At 44.3% G+C, this 22,395-nt stretch overlaps 1 protein-coding gene across 1 annotated transcript in view; it reads right to left on the bottom strand.

Annotated features, from left to right (window-relative positions):
- The window catches only part of LOC121857777 (calcium/calmodulin-dependent protein kinase kinase 1-like), a gene marked incomplete in the record, with an annotated part of 85,495 nt that extends 63,643 nt beyond the window's left edge, over positions 1-21,852 (bottom strand). The window contains 1 exon segment of the mRNA XM_042353961.1: positions 20,599-21,852. Coding sequence (XP_042209895.1) covers positions 20,599-21,273 — 675 coding nt within the window.
- Between the last annotated feature and the right edge of the window lie 543 nt (positions 21,853-22,395).

Genomic DNA, 22,395 nt, shown 5'->3' with positions numbered 1-22,395 from the left:
TATAGTACCCACTACTGGAGGATGGCACCATTATACCACTTATTGGGGATGGCACCATTATAGCACCCACTTACCGATGATGGCACCATTATAGTACCCACTTCATTGAGTGATGGCACTATTGGTAGCACCTAATTTACTGGAGGATGGCACCATTATACCCAGCTCTTCACGAGTAGGATGGCACTAATAGTACCTACCTACTGGAGTGATGCAAGACTATTAGAGTACCCAGCTTCACTGGAGTGATGGCACCAATACCTATTTCTATCGAGGATGGGCACCATTATAGTACTTCCATTTACTGGAGGATGGTACCATTATAGCACTACTCTTACTGGAGGATGGTACCAATATAGTAATTAATTTACTGGAGGATGGCACCATTAGGAGTACCAGCCTCTACTGGAGATGGCACCATTATAGTACTCCAGCTCTGATTGGAGGATGGCACTATAGTACTCACTTAATGGGAGGATGGCACTACTGACAGTACCCAGCCCTCAGCCGAGGACAGGCACCATTATAGTACCTTGCCTCACTGGAGGCGGCACTAATATAGTACTCCACTTCACTGGGGATGGCACCAATATAGTACCACCTACCGGAGGATGGCACCATTGACCGCCTACTGACCAATCTACTGGAGATGGCACCATTATAGAACCCACTTACTGGAGGATGGCACCATTATAGCAATCCCCACTCTACTGGGGGATGGCAATTATAGTACACCCACTTACTGGGGATGGCACCATTATAGACACTTCTGGATGGCAATTTATAGTACCCACTCTACTGGGGGATGGCACAATAGTACCCACTCTACTGGGGATGGCACCATTATAGTACCCACTCTACTGGGGATGGCACCATTATAGTACCCTGTTCATTGGGATGGCACCATTATAGTACCCACTTACTGGGGATGGCACCATTATAGTACCCCCTACTAAACTTACTGGGGGATGGCACCATTATAGTACCCACTCTACTGGAGGATGGCACCATTATAGTACCCACTTACTGGGGGATGGCACCATTATAGTACCTACTTTACTGGAGGATGGCACCATTATAGTACCCCACTCTACTGGGGGATGGCACCATTATAGTACCCATCTACTGGGGGAGGCACCATTATAGGCCTCACTCTACTGGGGGATGGCACCATTATAGTACCACTTACTGGGGATGGCACCATTATAGTACCCACTCTACTGGAGGATGGCACCATTATAAATGCCCTACTGAGGAGGCACCATTAGCAATCTACATGGGGATGGCACCATTATAGCAATTCCACTCTACTGAGGATGGCACCATTATAGTACCCCCTACTGGGGATGGCACCATTATAGTACCCTGCCTCTACTGGGGGATGGCACCATTATAGTACCCACTTCTCTGGGGGATGGCACCATTATAGTACCCCGCTCTACTGGGGATGGCACCATTATAGTACCCACTCTACTGGGGGATGGCACCATTATAGTACCCCGCCTACTGGAGGATGGCACCATTATAGTACCCACTCTACTGGGGATGGCACCATTATAGTACCCGCCTTCAGATGGCACTAAACTCTAACTGATGGCACCATTATAGACCACTAGATGGCACCAATAGACCGCCAGATGGCACCATTATATACCCCTCCACTGGGGATGGCACCATATAGCACCTCACTTACTGGGGGATGGCACCATTATAGTACCCTGCCTCACTGGGGGATGGCACCATTATAGAACTCGCTCTAATGGGGATAAAAACAAAAAACCAAACAAGGCACCATTATAGTACCCTGCCTCTAATGGGAACAGCAACATATCCACATACAGATTTTAGAGACGAATTACAACACCACCACTCAGCACAACCCCCCGGCCATCCCCGAGACATGATGGAAGATGAAATGCAGGTAAAGAAGATTAATTTACATCCTCAATTTTCCGGAGAGTAAACATTGACGGCTGAGGGAGACGAGCGTGAGGGGAAGGGAAGGGGGTAGGAGGAAGAGGATTTGGCAGATGAGAGAAAATATTATTCGTTTTACTGATAACCTTATCATCCTAAAGTAGGTTGACGATACACACACACACACACACACACACACACACACACACACACACACACACACACACACACACACCCATAACATACATATATTGTTTCTACCATCTTTTTCATTTCTTTTGGTTTATTATTATTATTATTATTATTATTATTATTTGTGTTACATTTTCGCCCTGCCCCTGATGTGGGTCAGTGACCTGTACGGCTAATCCCCGTAAAAAGTGCCGATGTACTCAAATTACAGTAGTACATACGCTATTTGCATCGGATCACTTATCCACGACTTTATCTGTGAAACTTTTGTCACATTCTGGGATGGGAGAAGGTGTGTGTGTGTGTGTGTGTGTGTGTGTGTGTGTGTGTGTGTGTGTGTGTGTGTGTGTGGGAACGGTGTATGTTGGGGGGTGTGTGGGGAAAAGGTGTGTTAGGATCGGTGTATGAGACATGAGTGTAAGAAAGAGTGTGCAGGGACGAAGGAGACAGGGTGGGGAAGGGCGAGACAGGAGGTAGGGTGTAGAGGGAAGGAGACAGGAGTGTGGTGGGAAGGAAAGAGAAAAGGGTGAGATGAGCAAGAAAGGGGAGGAGGTGACAGTCATATGGCACAGTAGGTCAAGACTCAGACACACCTTGTTGTCAAACTTGCACGAGGCCCGAGGCAGGTCACGTCCCTCGACCCTCGTGAGCTTCAAGGCGGATAAGAGTCTTCCCAGGGTCTGGAGGATGGTGGTGGCGGGTGATGTAACTGTACTTGACACTTTTCTTCACGTGGCCAACCAGGATCTCCTCCTCCGACACACAAACACATACATCTGGTTCACACTCAAGCTATCTTTCACTCTTTCACACACACACACCTAATACACATAAACACCAAGTACACACACCCATCTAATACACACTTACATACCGGGTCACACACATACACTTACTCTCACACGTCAAGCACAGCGCTTCTAACCACTGGGTGATACACTTTAACAAGCTGGAGCCTCTTCCCCCCACCTTCATGGCACAAGGGAGGAGGGGTTGAGGGGAGAGGAGGAGGGGTAAGGCCTCGGATTTAAACGTCAGGTGGGATATTCGCTTCCTCGCCCCTTCCTCCTTCACACACACACACACACACACACACACACACACACACACACACACACACACACACACACACACACACACACACACACACACACACACACACACACACACACACACACACACACACACACACATGAGCCTCTGCCAAGCCTTTCAATAAACCGTTAATTATTATTATTATTATTATTATTATTATTATTATTACACACACACACACACACACACACACACACACACACACAATTAGTCACCAGGCATCAAATGAACAAAAATTAACACGCGGCAATTACCCATCACCAACACCACGCCCATGACAGGGATTTCTATTTCAGAAAATACTAAATGAATAAATAATAAATTATACCGTAGTAAATAATAAGAGTATCTCGTTGAATGTAATATCCGTCGTTAGTCAACATATTAATAAAAATTTTCAGTTAAAAAGATCTTCTTTCATAACTGCAATATATAAAATCTGATTTTCATTAAAAAATACTTGTTAAAAAGACTACTAACACTATTTCATGAATTTGTTTAATTTTCTGTTAAAATATTGACAAATTTGTTTCGTAATGTAACGTTCAATTTTCTGTAATTTTCACTCGCAAAAAATACTTGACGGCACTAATTATATTACTAGGTGATGGATTAACTTGATACTATACTTCAATTAAAAGTATATATTTTGTTTCAAAATGTATCGAGTAATTACTGTTCAAACCAGAAACACGGCTGTGTGTTACAGTATAGAGTTCTAGTCCCTTTATGTTGGTGTTTACAGAGTACCTTGTGGAAGTTACACAATCACAACATCTGTTACCCCATTATTTTCTACAAATAGATGTAATCTTCATATTACACAAGATATGGAGCAAAATATATAAACATCAAGGGACTTCGTAAACACCCAACAGCGTTCGTTCAAGCAGTAAAGGGCACATCATCCTTGACACTGTGAAAATAATATCATGAATGTTCCTAAAAGACTAATTTACTTATACAGATCACAATAAAAACATAACTAACATAGCTTGACACACAATCATCACACCCTGACATATCGCATCTGATAACAATTAGGTTAACATGACATATGACACAACATGACATCATCGACTGCAAGAAATGACACCAACACCAATTTCCAATGCGAGTACATGCAATACCCATAAATAACGCCTGGGAAAATCGTATCGACAAACGTTTTCTTGGAAATTCACGACAACAACGACCCCACGCCCACAAATGTTCCGCGAGAAGCGATTTTCTATTACCGTTTTGAAAGGCTGCGCCGCTATGTTGGACCACCATCACACACCCCGACACAAATTCGCCTATGATCGTGCGGGTTGTATTGTGGCTGAGTGAGGTATCCAATGGCGTAGGTGTGTTCATATACATGTTGATGGGAGGTTTCGCAATATGGGCACCGCCAGGCAGTTTGAAATAGTGTAGTTTATGACAATGGTCGCTCGCTACTGACAATACCACATAACCAAAATAGTCAGTTACGGAGGTCAAACCACCGGCCTGGGTTTTAGACAAGTCAGCACACAACATTAGCTCTTTACAAGCACTTATCACCAGCTGTTTATATATATCAGCGCTTATATTTCACAATACAGTCATGCTATCAGCTTATCGTATATCATGGTTGAAATACTACGAATAAACGCCAAAACATCTCAAATTTCAGTGTTTAAAATATTGTACGCAAATAACCACCAGTTTGTTAAATATCAAAGTTTAATTTTTACAAATACTCTTTACATCTCAAAGTTTTAATATTAAACAGTAACGTTAGAAATTTGTATAAATATCTATTTTTTAAACTCTTTTAACATAACTACCGCAGGCTAATATACTACACACACACACACACACACACACACACACACACACACACACACACACACACACACACACACACACACACACACACACACACACACACACACACACACACACACACACACACACACACACACACACACACACACACACACACACACACACACACACACACACACACACACACACACACACACACACACACACACACACACACACACACACACACACACACACACACACACACACACACACACACACACACACACACACACACACACACACACACACACACACACACACACACACACACACACACACACACACACACACACACACACACACACACACACACACACACACACACACACACACACACACACACACACACACACACACACACACACACACACACACACACACACACACACACACACACACACACACACACACACACACACACACACACACACACACACACACACACACACACACACACACACACACACACACACACACACACACACACACACACACACACACACACACACACACACACACACACACACACACACACACACACACACACACACACACACACACACACACACACACACACACACACACACACACACACACACACACACACACACACACACACACACACACACACACACACACACACACACACACACACACACACACACACACACACACACACACACACACACACACACACACACACACACACACACACACACACACACACACACACACACACACACACACACACACACACACACACACACACACACACACACACACACACACACACACACACACACACACTCTCCCTAATCTGCCACACGTTCAAAACACCAAGGTTTCATTATTTACTGTACATCACCAAACTGTCCATTTTTCAAATGCCAGCACTAAAATATTTCACAACACAAAGCAAAGTTATCACGAGAGTAAATATTGGCGTTCATAGCTCACAAACAGTTCAGACCAGCAGTGACACCAGACCCAAGACCACATCCATCATCCTTGTGTCAGATTTCACTAATGAATTTCTGGTACTATGGTGTAAAGTGGGACATACTTCTTAGTAACCAAATGGCAAAATCCTAATAACTAATCCAGTGCCTAAAATTGCAAAACGCTTTGACAGCCAAATGTCCAATTCTAAGGCAAACGTGTTTATAACCTTATGTGCACTTTCTTAGTTATTCAAATGTTTAATTCTGAAATAATCAAATACCCAAAATTAACTTATGAATGAAGATTTATTCACTAATTCTTAAATCCCAGTCTATTCCTCTAACTTATAAATTAGCCCATTCATATACTGTACTGCTAAGATGCTAAGTAGTATTAACAGTGCATTTAAATAACACATCAATTTAAGTATGTCAAGTAACACCAATGTAAGGAAGTTAAGAAACTGATCAATGTAAATTTAACACATCAATATAAGTACATTAAGTAACATCAATAAATACGCAATGTACGGTAAGTTTATCGCGTTATCATATATATACACACACAAGTTAAATAACACATCGATGTAAAAAGATAATTAATACGTCAATATAAACATGCCACGTGACACAACAGCGTTCCAGTAATATCAAATACAGTATCTCACTAGTGAAGAGATTAACGTAATATCCGGTCACAAAGATAAGACAAAACGAGTTTCTTATCATAGTCAACCCGTCTGAGAACTTCTAAATGACGATTTTTAGATCCTAACCAAACCTAACGCTTAAATGACTGAATAAACATTATTATATTCTGGTGTTTAGCAATATATATTTTTTAAATACTACTACTACTAATAATAATATCAACAACAATAACGCTACTAATACTACATCTACTGTACCACTACTAATACAACTATTATGTCTACTTCACTAACACTACTACTACTACTAGAAATAATAATAAACATTATAGTAATAACTGTATAGTTCATTAGCTTTGCGGCCTCTTACTGTTAAGCCAAGAAGCCTTTTCACCCGGCCTTACCCAAACCGTCAACACCACAACTACTACCAATACACCACGGATAAACGAAAAAAAACGGCGTTCTAAAGGAAATAACACGTAACAAAAACTAAGCAAGAAGCATTTATCACCAACACCACCTGACCAACCTTTCCATCACATGACTTACAAAGGCAAAATATGCTTTCCTTCTGGGTCATTCCAGTGTATATAACAAGAACTCGGGTGCGTGTATTTACAAGCACTCCTACACCACGCCACTATTATAGACCTCTCATGAACTAAAACAAGTGTTCCTCCTGGGAAATCATATCTAACATGAATTATAAGGAGCCAAGCTAAGTATCCCCACCACATTACACCCCACCCCCGCCCCCAGGGTGTGTGGGAACACTTGTAACAGCAGGCAATTTGAAAGAACATAATTATAAATGTTTTAGTTCCTCTGTTATTTTCGTGACTTCGTCGTTTCGCTGTTAATTTTTCTCGCCAATTCCCATATTAGTAAGTTTTGTCATTCGCAACACATAGAGAAAGATTCTTAAAAATACAAACGTTAATTTTTCACTGCAACTGTGAGAGAGAAAGTTACGACTGAATCTTGTGTGCGATTTCGATTTCAATTTGGCCGTCATCGTTTTGTATTACCTACTACGGTTAAAAACAAATTAATTGAGTATTCGAAATTTAAAGGGCTGGAGAGAGGTAACTTTGCCAATACTTATTCTTACCTCTAGCATTTTTCCGCAACTATGCGAGGCCAGAACTACAAACACACATTGTCACACACACACACACACTCTCTCTCTCTTTCTCGCCCTTTAGTCGCTGTCTTTCTTCCATTCTCACTGCTGTAACAGGCGTGTTCTGGTGTGATACTCCCTCGCCACAACAAAGCCCCAAATACCTACCTGCTTTACCCCTGTCGCTTCACACGAGCACTAAAGCCAGCCTAGTCTTTGATGAAAATATTCCCTAAGGCGCCGCCTCCACACACGCCAAGAACACTATCCTGACCGCAAACACTGACGCTGAGAACTGTATAAGAAAAAAAAAATGCTTTATCGAGACGTGTTGCCAGCCTGAGACTGTCCATTCAAGTTCTCACAACGTCTTTAGAAACTCCTGGATTTATCGAGGGAATCTTGTGTTGTAAAGCTTCGCTACTCCCAGCCATCGTATGTACACAAAAGTCTCGGAATGAACCAAACCAAGACGCCATTCACAGACGCCTTATTTCTACTCCCAGCGTACACACACACACACACGTTCAGGGATACCGCCCAGGCTTATTCACAAACTCGTTGATATACAAATCTCCACCTTAGGAAACCTAATCTGAACGGGTTATTACAACTCCCAAGAAAACCAAACTGAAGGAATTTTTTTTTAAGTTTACAGCTGGGATTTTATTCACTGGGAATATTATCTAAGGGGATTTTGTCCGTGGACCAACATACAATCACGCCCCAACTCTCCAATCTCTAAATTATTCACTGCATATCAAATTCACACACAAAGAACGTTTGAAAAAGTTTCCTTGAATAAATAATGACACCGAGACATTTACGCAGGATGATGTGCAATTTTCTGTGGTCTCGTATAACACTTTCTCATTAAACTTAATAGAAGAAAAGTTTTGTATATATCCAGGTTCGTTGAAATCTGCTTCTGAAAATTCAAAATTCTAAACTAAAATGGCTACTTTAAGTCTACTAGTTTAGGTTAGGTTATATTTAGGTTTAAGGTTAGATTAAATTAGATTAGGTTAGTCAAGATTAGGTTACGTTAGGGCAGGCTAAGCTAGTCATGGTATGGTTTGGTTTGGTTTGGTTTGGCTAGGCGAGGCTAGGTTAGATTAGACTAGTCAGGGTTAGGTTTGATTTAGTTAGGTTAGATTTGGCTAGGTTAGATAAGAATTTTGAATCTCCTGAAATAGATTTCAAGTAGTCTCGAGCAGCAGACAGTCTGGGGGGACGCCTGTCTGCTGAGTGAGCGGGAAGCAGACAGCGCAAAGAAGGCTGTCTGCTGGATGAGTTGGCGGTTACAATCTGATAATCACTTGGGGACATGAGGGAAGGACTCTCTCTCTCTCTCTCTCTCTCTCTCTCTCTCTCTCTCTCTCTCTCTCTCTCTCTCTCTCTCTCTCTCTCTCTCTTGAATATAACATCAGACACTCTTGCGTGGGTTGACCTTCCTAGAACATACTGTACTATAATTTGTAACAAGCATCCTCTCGTTTCCCAGGATGCACACCGACTGAACTACTCTCTTAAATGTTAAATCAATTACACAACATTACTACAAAATGTAAGTAATGATAAAACGAATTAATATTAATGTGTGTGTTTGTGTGTCGATGAGAATCATTAGTCCGTGGAGGTATTTATGTCAGAGAGACTTACAGTGTGTTCTAATAAATGGTTATGTCCGGGTGCTGTAATTATCGTGTGTAATGGTTGATAGGTATAATAACATGTTGGGGAAAGTGGTGCGTTATGCGAGTAGTCCCACAATGCATGGCACTAGTACTAGGTTATGTAACGTCTGGTCAACAACCTCACGTAGTCTCTGAGCTGGGTGATTAGATCATGGGTGGGTAGCCTAACGCATATAACGACGATGTCCGGGGAGAAATAACGTTAGAAAGTCAAAATTTTGGCTATGAAAAAGTCAGAGGATATAAACACATCTCTTAGATAACCTAAAGAAAGTCATCATAGGTTAGGTTCGATTTTTTTTCTACTTTCGTGACGGACTGGGCGGATTAACGTGAGCTGGATTATTAATTTTGATTTTCAACGCATTTCCCTCCTATACACAGTACTAACAGACCAACGGATAGCGGGCGAACTCACCACCACCGCCGGGAAACACCTGACAGAATCCTATCACGATCATCTCCAACACAAAGGAATACCTTCATCGAGCTATGAACCATAATAATTATTATATAGAAGAATATTTACGGTAAACAGACACTCTGCGTCGACGTATGCCAACTAGTTGAAAGCCTAGTGTGTAGGAGCATCAAAGCCCCAGCTGGTCTCTTCTCATCACACGAGTCAACAGGGATATGGCCAGTGGTTAGCAGGGAGCTGCAACAGGTCCAGGTCAGTGGCTAGTATTGATGTGACCAGCTGGAATGTCTCAGCCATCTACACTCCCACACGGCGACATTTTGCCACAGTGAACTTCAACCTTCCCAGCATCTCACCACAGAGCCGCAGGCATTTATATGCAATCACGTGCGCCACAACCTATAGGTGACTAATAATCCTGGTGGACACACACACACACACACACACACACACACACACACACACACACACACACACGGCAACGAACTAACTCATGATATTTAATAATAATAATAAAAAAAAAAATAATAATAATAATAATATTCTGTCTTGTATTCAAAGATAGCTACCCTATGGCCACCTAGACATCATAATTTGTTGAAGGTGTAGAAACTGTCGGCAACACAACCACCACACCCTAAATTAAAGAGACGCCTGACCCAGTGTCAGGAATATAACCCGACAAAACTACTCGCTGGTTGCACTGGCTATAATCATTACCTCCAACGATCCGTCAATCGATTAACACCCAGGTTGCCAATTACGGCTGAGTAGACAGGGGCAAATGACGTAAAGAAGCTTGCTCATAAATTCCCCCCCTGCCCAGAGATCGAACCCGGAGCTACTCGTTTGTAAGAAGCGCATGATGACCACAACACCACGTACACACACACACACACGGAACCAGGACCTACAACCAGCGTGTCTTTGGCTAGAGCTCCAGGGAACACGGTAATTAAACTGCTAACTCTGTCATCCACCAGGGGAACGAACCCTCGGCCTTTCATTTGAGACAACATGCGGCCCACTACACCATGATGCCCTCAAAATTGAGGTACATTAATTCAAAAAAACATACTGTATTGTATTGTGGTGGGTGTATGGTGGTGGTGGGGTGGTAGTGGTGGGTGTATGGTGGTGGGTGTATGGTGGTGGTGTATATGGGAGTAGTGGTGGGTTTCAGTGTGGTGGGGTGGTGGTGTGGTGGGGTGGTGGGTGTATGGTGGTGGTGGTGGTGGGTGGTAAGTGGTGGGTGTATGGTGGTGGTGGTGGTGGGGTGTAGTGGTGGTGTGTGGTGGGTGGTAGGAGGGTGTTAGGGTGTGGTAGGGTGGGTGTATGGTGGGGTGTGTATGGTGGGTGTATGGTGGTGGTGGTGGGTGTATGGTGGTGGTGGTGGTAGGGTGGTGGTGGTGGTGGTAGGGTGGTGGTGGTGGTGGTAGGGTGGTGGTGGTAGTGGTATTTGGATTTTTTTTATTTTGCTGCTTACAGCAGCTACTTTATTGTGCACCCCACACTCATCCTGTGAGCGGTAGCGCAAAAGGATTACAGAGTAGAGTTTACAACGGGTCATAATAATTAACCCCCGTGGTCAGGATATTATGGCACTGAATGTTACACAGTATTTCAATTACATTATTTGTTTAGTTCTATACATAAAGGGTAACTTATTCACAAATGCGTGAGTACAGGCGTGTGAGGCAGTATGTCTGGCCGCACACTTTGTTATTCACATTTACGTGAGAAGTATTCAAGCACATTGCGTATTTGGTTCTATCCATGAGAACTGATATAGTTACTAAATGCAAAAAAGTGGATACAATCTTAATATGTCGGCTATTTTGCCATTAGAGATGAAGTGTTGCGCCATTTCACACACAGTGTGCTTGGACCTGTCCCTAAAAGGCTCTATCATCACGCAGTCGAGGACGTAGTGTTCAAGTGTGTGGCTATATGTCTCGCCACACACTTTACATTTAGTTTTGTTTACATCTGCTTGAGGAACATACTGCCAGAGGTACTTATATCCTAACCTTACTCTAGCGGTTACAACATCTTGTAATCTAGTGATCTCGTTAATTGTTCCATATACATGTCTCACTTGATACATCTCATCATGGTAAACTATGGATCGACTAGTGCCTGTTTGCACTTGTCTACTTGCGTTAAATTCATGAATAAGTTCTTTCCTAATTACAGTTTTAAGGGTTCTTTTTGACAGACCCAAATTGTATTCAACGGTGTCGTTGTTAGACGCGAGTTGGTGGGTGTGTGGTGGGGTGGTAGTGGCGTTTGTATTGTGGTGGGTTGTATAGTGGGGTGATAGTGGTGGATGTACGGTGGAGGTGGGGTGGTAGTAGTGGGTGTATGGTAGTAGTGGGTGTATGGTGGTGGTGGGGTGGTAGTGGTTGGTGTATGGTAGGGGTGATAGTGGTGGATGTATGGTGGAAGTGGTGGGTTTATAGTGGTAGTGGTGGGTTTATGGTGGTAGTGGTGGGTTTATGGTGGTAGTGGTGGGTTTATGGTGATGCTGGGGTGGTGTTGGGGTGGTGTTGATGGGTGTATGGTGTTAGTGAGGTGGTGTTGGTGAATTGGTGATTATGTGGTGGTCATCATTATCCAACACTAACCACCATTACCTTCACCACTATCCAACACTAACCACCATTACCTTCACCACTATCCAACACTAACCACCATCACCATCATTTTCACCATTATTAGCTAATAACCACCATCACCACTATCCAACACTACCTCCTCTTTCTCGCCCGCGTGTACTATCGGTTTTCTATAATGATGGAAGGAGGCATGACGTGTGACCTTGCTGTGATCTTGCTGCCCGGGTCTGTGTGGTGTGATCTTGGTGTGTGATCTTACAACTGAGGATGAACACTACCAAGAATACAATTGAAGAAATAAATGTCACATAATACATCGTGAATAATACAGCCAGGTGAGGGAAAAGGTGGAGTTATTGTATTTCCTTAATGGCCTCCGTAAACGCGATACATCATCATTAAGGAACATTGTAACCATACTGTGTAGCTATAGGTGTCTTATATAGGCAAGGCAAACCAAGTATAGCTCAAGTGTAGACCAGTGTTGTTGGTCAAGTGTAAATCAAAAGTGGCTAACCTAACCTAACCAAGTATAGCTCAAGTGTAGACCAGTGTTGTTGGTCAAGTGTAAATCAAAAGTGGCTAACCTAACCAAATATTGCTCAAGTGTAGACCAGTGTTGTTGGTCAAGTGTAAATCAAAAGTGGCTAACCTATAGCTCAAGTGTAGACCAGTGTTGTTGGTCAAGTGTAAATCAAAAGTGGCTAACCTAACCAAATATTGCTCAAGTGTAGACCAGTGTTGTTGGTCAAGTGTAAATCAAAAGTGGCTAACCTAACCAAATATTGCTCAAGTGTAGACCAGTGTTGTTGGTCAAGTGTAAATCAAAAGTGGCTAACCTAACCAAATATTGCTCAAGTGTAGACCAGTGTTGTTGGTCAAGTGTAAATCAAAAGTGGCTAACCTAACCAAATATTGCTCAAGTGTAGACCAGTGTTGTTGGTCAAGTGTAAATCAAAAGTGGCTAACCTAACCAAATATTGCTCAAGTGTAGACCAGTGTTGTTGGTCAAGTGTAAATCAAAAGTGGCTAACCTAACCAAATATTGCTCAAGTGTAGACCAGTGTTGTTGGCCAATCATAGATCAGAACTACATTATAATTAAAACCAACACCACCATCACCCAACACGCACATAAATGATCAAATCTAAATGCAAAACGTATTTCTAACCAGAGTGATTTCATTCCCTACACTCGTGACGCGTAGTTGAGTGTGTTGGACCATGCAATCCCTAGAGAATGGATTTAAAAGGCTTCTAAGTGGATGTAGTGCATTGCTGATTAAATTATAAGGTCACTACTCTCTGCAGATGATGATGAAAGTACTGTGTTATGACATCTAAAATATATTTGTTTCTAGTTTAGATCTTCCATGAATCGTTTTATGGCATTTTTTTCTCCATTTTTACCCCCATGAAAGGTATTACAACGCTTAGATTTTTTTCTGCTTTTGATCCCACATAGAAGTGTTACGGCGTCTTCAGACTATCTCAGCTATTTTCGACCCTCTATGAAAGATATTGTGTTTACATATTTCGTTTCCACCCTCGTCCCTTTATTTACAATAACATATGGTGGTATTTTTTTTCCTTCCATAAAAGTTATTCTGGCATCTATAGATTTCTAAACCATTCGATCGTCTATAAAATTTAAAACAAACCGTCAACCTCCAGAGCAAGAAGTACGTTCATCTTCCCTTACAGCGAGTACGAGTATATTCCAGCCTGCAACAAGTACAGTCCATTTTGCAACAAGTGTGGTTCCCTTTGCCACAAGTACAGTATACAACTCAACCTTGCAACACAAAGTCCAAACACTTTTTCCACGACGCCTGTAGAGCCACGACACTCCATGCTAATGAAGCAGCCCGCAGCCCCGCACCCAGGGAGAATTGATCCCAAGTATTCATGACCCCAACCTGCTGTGATGTTTACGTTTTTTAGAGCAATACTCACGTTCCTGTGCAACATAAACAACATATAAACTGTATACTTGGTAACGTTGAAAGGAGAGGGGAGGAACGGACGGAAGGAGAGTTAAACCACTACACACTGATGCCTCATACTGTAAGCACAATCAATATTTACTAGTAGTCTCTCTCTCTCTCTCTCTCTCTCTCTCTCTCTCTCTCTCTCTCTCTCCTCCTAATGACCCACTTAAATCTATGGATCAAAAACAAATCAAGGATATTCATAAACAGTCCAGACGTTGGAATTGTGGGACACCTGCTGGTTCAAGGACAGTAAAGCCTAATGACTATAGGATAGGATGCTGGTGGTGGTGGTGGTGATGGTGGTTGTTGTGGTGGTAATGGTTGTGGTGATGGTGACACTGGTGGTAGTGGTTGTTGTGGAGGCGGTGGTAGTGGTTGTTGTGGAGGCGGTGGTAGTGGTTGTTGTGGAGGCGGTGGTAGTGGTTGTTGTGGAGGCGGTGGTAGTGGTTGTTGTGGAGGCGGTGGTAGTGGTTGTTGTGGAGGCGGTAGTGGTTGATGTGGTGGTAAAGGTTGTTGTTGTAATGGTAATGGTGGTTGTGGTGATGGTGACACTGGTGGTAGTGGTTGTTGTGGAGGCGATAGTGGTTATTGTTGTGGTGGTAGCGGTTGTTGTGGTAGTAGAAGTAGTATTGGTGGTGGCGGTAGAAGCCCTGGACATGCTATCACTGGACAATCAAATCGTACACTGAACCTACGACCTTCACAATCTACTACTGCAGTATAAAACGCCCGCTGGATCAAACTTAAAACCTCCCGCCATTACTACATAAAGTGACCAGTGGCGTAACCTAACTTACTACCACTACTACTACTACTACTACCACTACCACTACTACTACTACTACTACCACCACCAGTACTATAATATTACGATCACTGGTATTATTTTGCTTTACCACTGGAGCCTAAAAATATCCCATTGAACCTTAACCTGAGAGTGCCCTGGAAACTAAAAAAAATAATTCACCCTTTACACGGAATCTTCCTGAAGACCGCTACCGCCACAGTCTAATAACATAGCGAGGTATATCTTGCGTCAATATATTTACTTACAGAGTGGAGACAACTAGTGAATGCGAGTCAACAGTGGGTCGTGCTCGCCTCGGCCATAACACGGAAGGCCCTGTCAGTGGCGGCTCCATGCCTCGTGTTGTTGACATACCCTTACACGAACACAACAGACTCGACGGATTTATAGGTAATACGTATTCATGAACGCTGTTTTGGGGGCCTACTGTAATCAAACGTATCGTGAATCTGGACACACACACACACACAGACAGACACATGGCTTACAGACTTCCTCAGTGACCGACGCCAAGCTGTACGCTTCCGAGGGGCTGTCTCCACCTTTCAGTCACTCACCTGTGGCGTCCCCCAGGGCACCAAGATGGGACCACTCTGCTTCCTTATGCTTATCAATGATGCCCTAAGAGAAACACCCGCTCGCTGGAAATATGTCGACGACTCCACCATTGGGATCAGCGTCAACAATTCTGCTCCCGACAATACCGCCCTTCAGGATTTATTGAACAGTCTCCAAAACTGGGCCACCAACAACCACGTCACCATCAACCATACCAAGACCATGGTTATGCACATCAACCTCTCCTCCGACATTGTCCCACCCCCTTCCATTAATTTAGGTCCGAACACACTCCAGGTTGTAGATTCCACGAAGCTCCTCGGCGTCACCATAGACAACAAACTAAATTGGAAACCACACGTCAGTGAAGTTGTCAAATCCTCCAGTTTCCGTCTCCACCTCCTCCGCCGACTCAAGTCCCTCGGAGTTCCTACACCCGAGCTCCTCAGTGTTTACTCAACATTCATACTTCCCAAGCTCACCTATGCCTCCCCTACCTGGTCTTCCTCCCTAAATGCTACACAACGTAAACACCTAGAAAAAGTCCAAAAGAGGGCATGCAAGATTATTCTCTCCCCTTCCTACTCCACATATCAAGAAGTGCTCAACACACTGACCCTTTCGACTCTCACTGACCATCACACCACGACCTCATCTGCAAATTTGGTAAGAAGCTTCTGCACCATCCTCGACACCGGCTCCTACTACCACCTGAGATCCCTAGCCCGAGAATTGCTGTTCGACACCACAACCGCATCCAGCCCATACGTGCACGAACTGATCGCTATAAGAACAGCCCAGTCCCAACCATTGTAAAAATTATAAATAACTTGTAATAAACCAGTGTATTCACTCCCAGTAAATCCTACTTCTTGCACTGTCACTATGTTGAAATGCACTGTAGTTTGAGCTTTTCCCCATCTAGTTATTATATATCTTATTTATATTACTTATGTTACTTGTATATTATTTGTAATTCGAAACCCATTCCCCAATTATGTAACTGTATATTTTCAGCCCTCTAGCTGCCAAGCTCTTTCAATAAACCGTTTATTATTATTATTATTATTATTATTATTATTATTATTACACCTGTATTATATGATTAAATAATGTTAAAGTAAAGTTAATAAGGAAAGACATCACTTCCTCATTCTGTTGTGTATAGGACAATCAGCGTTACCAGTCATCCTGCGTCATTAGCCGTAATATCCTCGCTAATCAACCTCCACCATGATTGAGTCAGGAGCTTCCCCCCTACATCACGTTTCCATCTTTTCCTCCTGATTGGGCCACTAAGACTCTCCCTTATGGTAACTGATGAAAGTATTTCGCCTTACTGTCCTAGAAGAGAATACTAAATAACATGTTTAATACAGTTATACTTTCGGCTACAGTTTGGGACCCACTTGCTGAAATTCGTACTATATTTCCAGGCACAAAAACTTCTAGTTTGAACCCGAATCTAGAGAGACTCGTACGATATTTCCGGGTTCCATAACTTGCGATTTCGAACCCTTTGCCTATGAGACTCAACGATATTTCCGGGTTCCAAATTATTGCCTTAGTACCCGATTCTCAAAAGTTCTTAAAGTCTATTTTCTCGTATAAGTGACATGTGGCGGGGGGAATTGTATGGGAGCGTAATGGTGTTGTAGTAACTCAAGAGAGACTACCATAACTGGGCGCGTTGTTCCTAATTATTGGGGCAATCTAACTTACGGGTTATTTGAGAACAGTCTCTAAAATTCCCCTAAGATTGACACACTAAAGTATCTGTTCCTTATGACAGAGAGAGAAAGAAAATTATAGAAAGAGAGAGAGCTCCACCATCTCACTCACTGTATAGGAATCTGATGAAGTGGTGAAATACGTTGTGCCCTGGTAGCCGCCTGTTCCCCCCCACACACGCACGGGATGAGAGGCCCCTGTAATTTCCATATTATCTGTGAGTGTTATATACGGGCGGGAGTACGAGAGCCAGTTATGGGCGAGAGTGCAGGGAGTGAGAGTTGAGTATAGGTGAGAGATACTGGTGAGAGTGTTGGCTGGAGGTAAGAGAGTACTGGAGGTGAGTGTTGGAGATGTGAGAGTAGAGAGGGAAAGAGGTTGAGAGTACTGGAGCTGAGAGAGGGAGAGGTGTGTGAGAGTGTACCCTGGTGGTGGTGGTGACGTCAGCGATCAGGTGCTGTAGTTGAACAGAGATATTAAAGATGATGGTGTGGCGCCCCGTGTGTGTGTGGTACTGCTGCTGCTCTACACACACACATACTGTACCTCTACACACACACACACACTCTACTACTACTACTATTACTTTGCTGTCACTCGGAATCGAGTATGACGATCATCCAGCTATTGTACAATGATATGAGGTTTTAGGGATGTCACCTAAGTTAGTGAGCTTTGAGGTGACTAAAGAGACCGATACGGGACCCGCAGCATCGTTCACAATCGTTGCACATATGGAGGGCTCCATCTACTGCGGGAGGGGCGGTAGCAGAGTCTTTCAGGCGTTGGCGCTTGTGTGCCTCGGTTTGCAGTCGGGCTAACTCGAAGGTATTGACACCTTCTCGTGTGGTGCTCTTCCAGTGTTACGATGTGGAGTAATCGACTCCCAGGTGAGGGGGTCGATTTGGCACTTTTTTCAGGTTTGTCTTAAGACTATCCTTATACTTTTTCAATTGTCCGCCGACGTTACGTTTACTATTCGTTAGGTGACTGTAAAGTAGCTGCTTTGGTAGTCTAATGTCGTCCATGCGGGTAACATGGCCAGTCCAACGTAGTTGTTCATGGATAATGGTAGCCTCAATGCTCCTACAGCAGGAGTCAGCAAGAATACTGGCATTTGTTCTCTTGTCTTCCCAGCGAACTCGGAGGATGGAACGTAGACTACGTTGGTGAAAGTTTTCAAGTGCATTAAGGTGCCTCCAGTATGTGACCCATGTCTCACTGCCATACAGCAGGGTGGGGAGGACCACTGCTCGATATACGTGCAGCTTTATAGATAATTTCATCTCCCTACAGCTGAAGACATGATTTCGGAGTCTGCCAAAGGTTTGAGATGTACATCTGATCAGATGCTGAATCTCTTCATCGATGTCTGCGGTGGTGGACAGGTGGGAGCCGAGATACCGAAAGTGGGCAACATTAGAGAGGGTAGTACCGTTAAGCTGGATGGATGGTGGAGGTGTGTCTGAACCAAGGGCAAGTTGAAAGAGAATCTGAGTCTTACGTACATTCACTTCAAGACCGAAGTGCGCATGTGCGTCTGTGTAGGTGTTCAGGATCCCCTGTAGGTCGTGTTCAGTGTGAGCAACAAGGGTGAGGTCGTCTGCATACTGAAGTTCAGTAATGGAAGCTGCCGACACCTTTGTTCTTGCCTGGAGTCATCTTATGTTGAAAATACCCCCCTTCACCGGGTACTCGATGTTCACCCCGCTGGCTAAATTGGCACTGGCACGACTAAGGAAGGCAGCTTTGGATGGGGTAGAACTCTGACTGGGTGCCTTGTGCAGCAAACTGCCGTTCATGCCATCGTGGAGTTGCTTCACAATGGTGATGAATTTTGGTGGGCAGCCAAAACAGCTGAGGGTCCACCAAAGGGCTTCACTGTTGGCCGAGTCGAAGACCTTGGTTAGGTCGATGAAAGCCATGTACAGGTCACGACGCTGTTCTCTGCACTTTTCCTGTATCTGGCGGGCAGCAAATATCATGTCAGTGGTGCCACGTGATGGTCTAAAACTACATTGAGATTCAAAGAGGAAGTTTTCAGCCTCAGGAAGAAATCTATTTTGGAGGACTCGGGCGATAGTCTTGCCAGCTACGGAGAGCAGCGAGATCCCACGGTAGTTGCCACAGTCTGACCGGTCTCCCTTGTTCTTATAAATATTGACAATGGAGGCATCTTTAAGAGCTTGGGGGATTTCCTCCTTTTCCCATATATTCTCCAGGAGAGAGTGGAGACGGCTGGTAAGCAGAGGTCCTCCTGCCTTATACACCTCGGCTGGGATTCCATCAGGCCCTGAGGCTTTGTTATTTTTCATCTGTTTGATGGCAGTAGCTACCTCATCCAGGGATGGAGGATAGCTGAGGTAGGTCAGCTCTGGATGCTGAGGGACCTGCTGGGTAGTCAGGACATCCACATCGGTGTTTAGGTTGAGCAATGAATGGTAGTGCTCTTTCCAGCGCTGAAGGAGGTCTAAATCGTCTTTAATTATGTGGTTACCGGCAGATGAGCGGAGGGGTGGGCAGCACCACAAGTGATTGGCCCATAAAATGTTAAATGTTTTAATGGAAATGAAAAATCGCGCATCTTGTGCTGATCTGCAAGTTTGTGTGCTTCACATGCTTAATTTTTTAGTCAGTCGTTCTTTAGATTGCTTAGTTCCTGCCGGGCTGCCGTTTTCTTCTAGCGGAAGGCGCACACACACACACACACACACATATACTGTACATACACACACATACTGTAGCTGTACATACATACACATACATACTGTATCCCCCCCCCACACACACACACACATCATGATGTGTGTTAATTCATTCATATACTCACACAACATGCTGAAAACACTTCTCACGACTAACACGTTTCACGGCAATGTAAAGTAAGTCAGGTGTTAACAGAGGGGTGTTACGTGTGTTGTGACAGTGTTAACACGATGTGAGGTCCCCGTCCAGAGGTGTGGACATTCAAGCATGTGCAAGAGGATACTCACCTGGCCGATGGCTTCCTTGAGCTTGTACTGGTTGAGCTGCACGTATTCTCCATTCTTCTCAATGCTGACGCACCGAGACTCCTTGAGCGGGCGGCGGCGTAGTCTGGGGGAGGAGCACGGGGAGCCGTAGGGGGAGAAGGGCACGTTGGGGTAGATGGGTCGGTCTCCCATGTTCACACTCTTAGACTGTATGAGCTTCGCAATGTGCGTTCCACGACGCGAGGACGCGCACGTACCCGTCCCAGTAGTACGACCCGACGCGTACGGTCCGTTCTCATCTACAGAGTTGGAACGGATATTGGCCAGAGACCCTCTTTCTACGAGGGAGTTGACCCGGGACAACTGCCGCAGTTCCTCACAAACGCTGCGGCTGGGTTTGTGTTCAGTGAAGCTCCACCCGCCGCTGGTCGGGGTAGGTATAGTTATAATGGTCGGGAAACCACTCTCTGACACTGAGGCTTCTGCCATCTGCACTGAGCCAGTTCCCGACGCCTCCGCTGTGTCATTCACTACCTTGGGTGCCCCAGTGACTGCTACACTCCCGCCATCGTTGCCTTTCACACTCCTACTGTCTTCCTGATTGGTGGCGCTGATATGGAGTCTGGCGGTTGAGTCAGCAAGGTTATCAGTGTCGCTCTTATCGCCCGTCTTGCACTCCCAGTCACTCTTACTCATATTTGTGATAGAGCGTCCATAATTGGAAGGTTTTGAAACACAGTTAAGAGCATCGTGAGTATTGACAGTATTCGATCTCACTGTACTGGGGCTGGCAGGGGTTTCTGGGGATCTGGCAGTGCTGGTACTACTAAAAGTGTCCAACGTGCTGCTTGTGATGGGGCTACCAGACGTATCCAACGTGCTATTCGTGTTGGGGCTGCCAGACGTATCTAATGCACTGCTTGAGTTGGGGCTGCTAGGAGTGCTGGCTGTTGTGGCAGTCTTAACAGTTCCCGCTGAGCAAATATCTCTGTTAGCACTATCGCTGGAGCAGGTGTTCCCCGCTAGGTGAGAGTCGCTGTTAGTCCTGTCGTTGGAGCAGGTTGTGCTAGCAGGACGCACATCCAGTGAGACGTGTGGGGCATGGTTGGTGGAGCGCTCTTCCGGCGTCCGCGAGTCCTTCCTGAAGTAGCCAGGGTCGTGACTGGCCAGCTCTTCGCGGAAGGACGCTGCAGGGTGATGGTGCCTCTTGACAGCCGCCACACCCAGGCTGCTGCGTTCCGTGCCATCGCCCTCCTCCTCGATCGCGGTGCGCCTGCAAGAGATACAAACACTCGTTAACCTCACAACTTATCACCAAAGCTTATACATACACATACATGCTACTGCAAAAATAAGACTAGTACATCTTCGATTCTCACATATACGGTATATATCTTATATTCCTTACAAGAAGGTTAGTGTGTAAATCACCGCTGAACAAAGTCAAACATTTATCAATAATAACAGGCGTATAAACACTTGACATAACGCACTCACCATTATACACAAGCAATAACTTTATAAAAAAATTAAATTTCCAGAGTTCGCTAACAAGTCTTCGGCGTGTAAGGACCCTTCGATCGATCACCTCTACCCTCTCCAGGAACTCAAAACACATTACTCAGCCCGCCATGACAAAAACAAAACCACCCTTCTCTGTTCAACACGTGAGGAGGTTCAGTCTCCCTCATTACCAAGCTCCAGGCTCGGAGGTCTATTGTGAGCGGCTTGGCAACCCCGGTAAAAACGCTTGAATTTTTTCCCATAAAGCAATTTTCCTTTACACAATATCCTACCATAGAATTTTCATTAAAACAA

This window comes from Homarus americanus, unplaced genomic scaffold, assembly GCF_018991925.1.
Source record: "Homarus americanus isolate GMGI-L3 unplaced genomic scaffold, GMGI_Hamer_2.0 scaffold16712, whole genome shotgun sequence".
Lineage (NCBI taxonomy): Eukaryota > Metazoa > Arthropoda > Malacostraca > Decapoda > Nephropidae > Homarus > Homarus americanus.
Note: the sequence above shows the minus strand (reverse complement) of the source record. Positions and strands in the feature narration are given on the sequence as shown.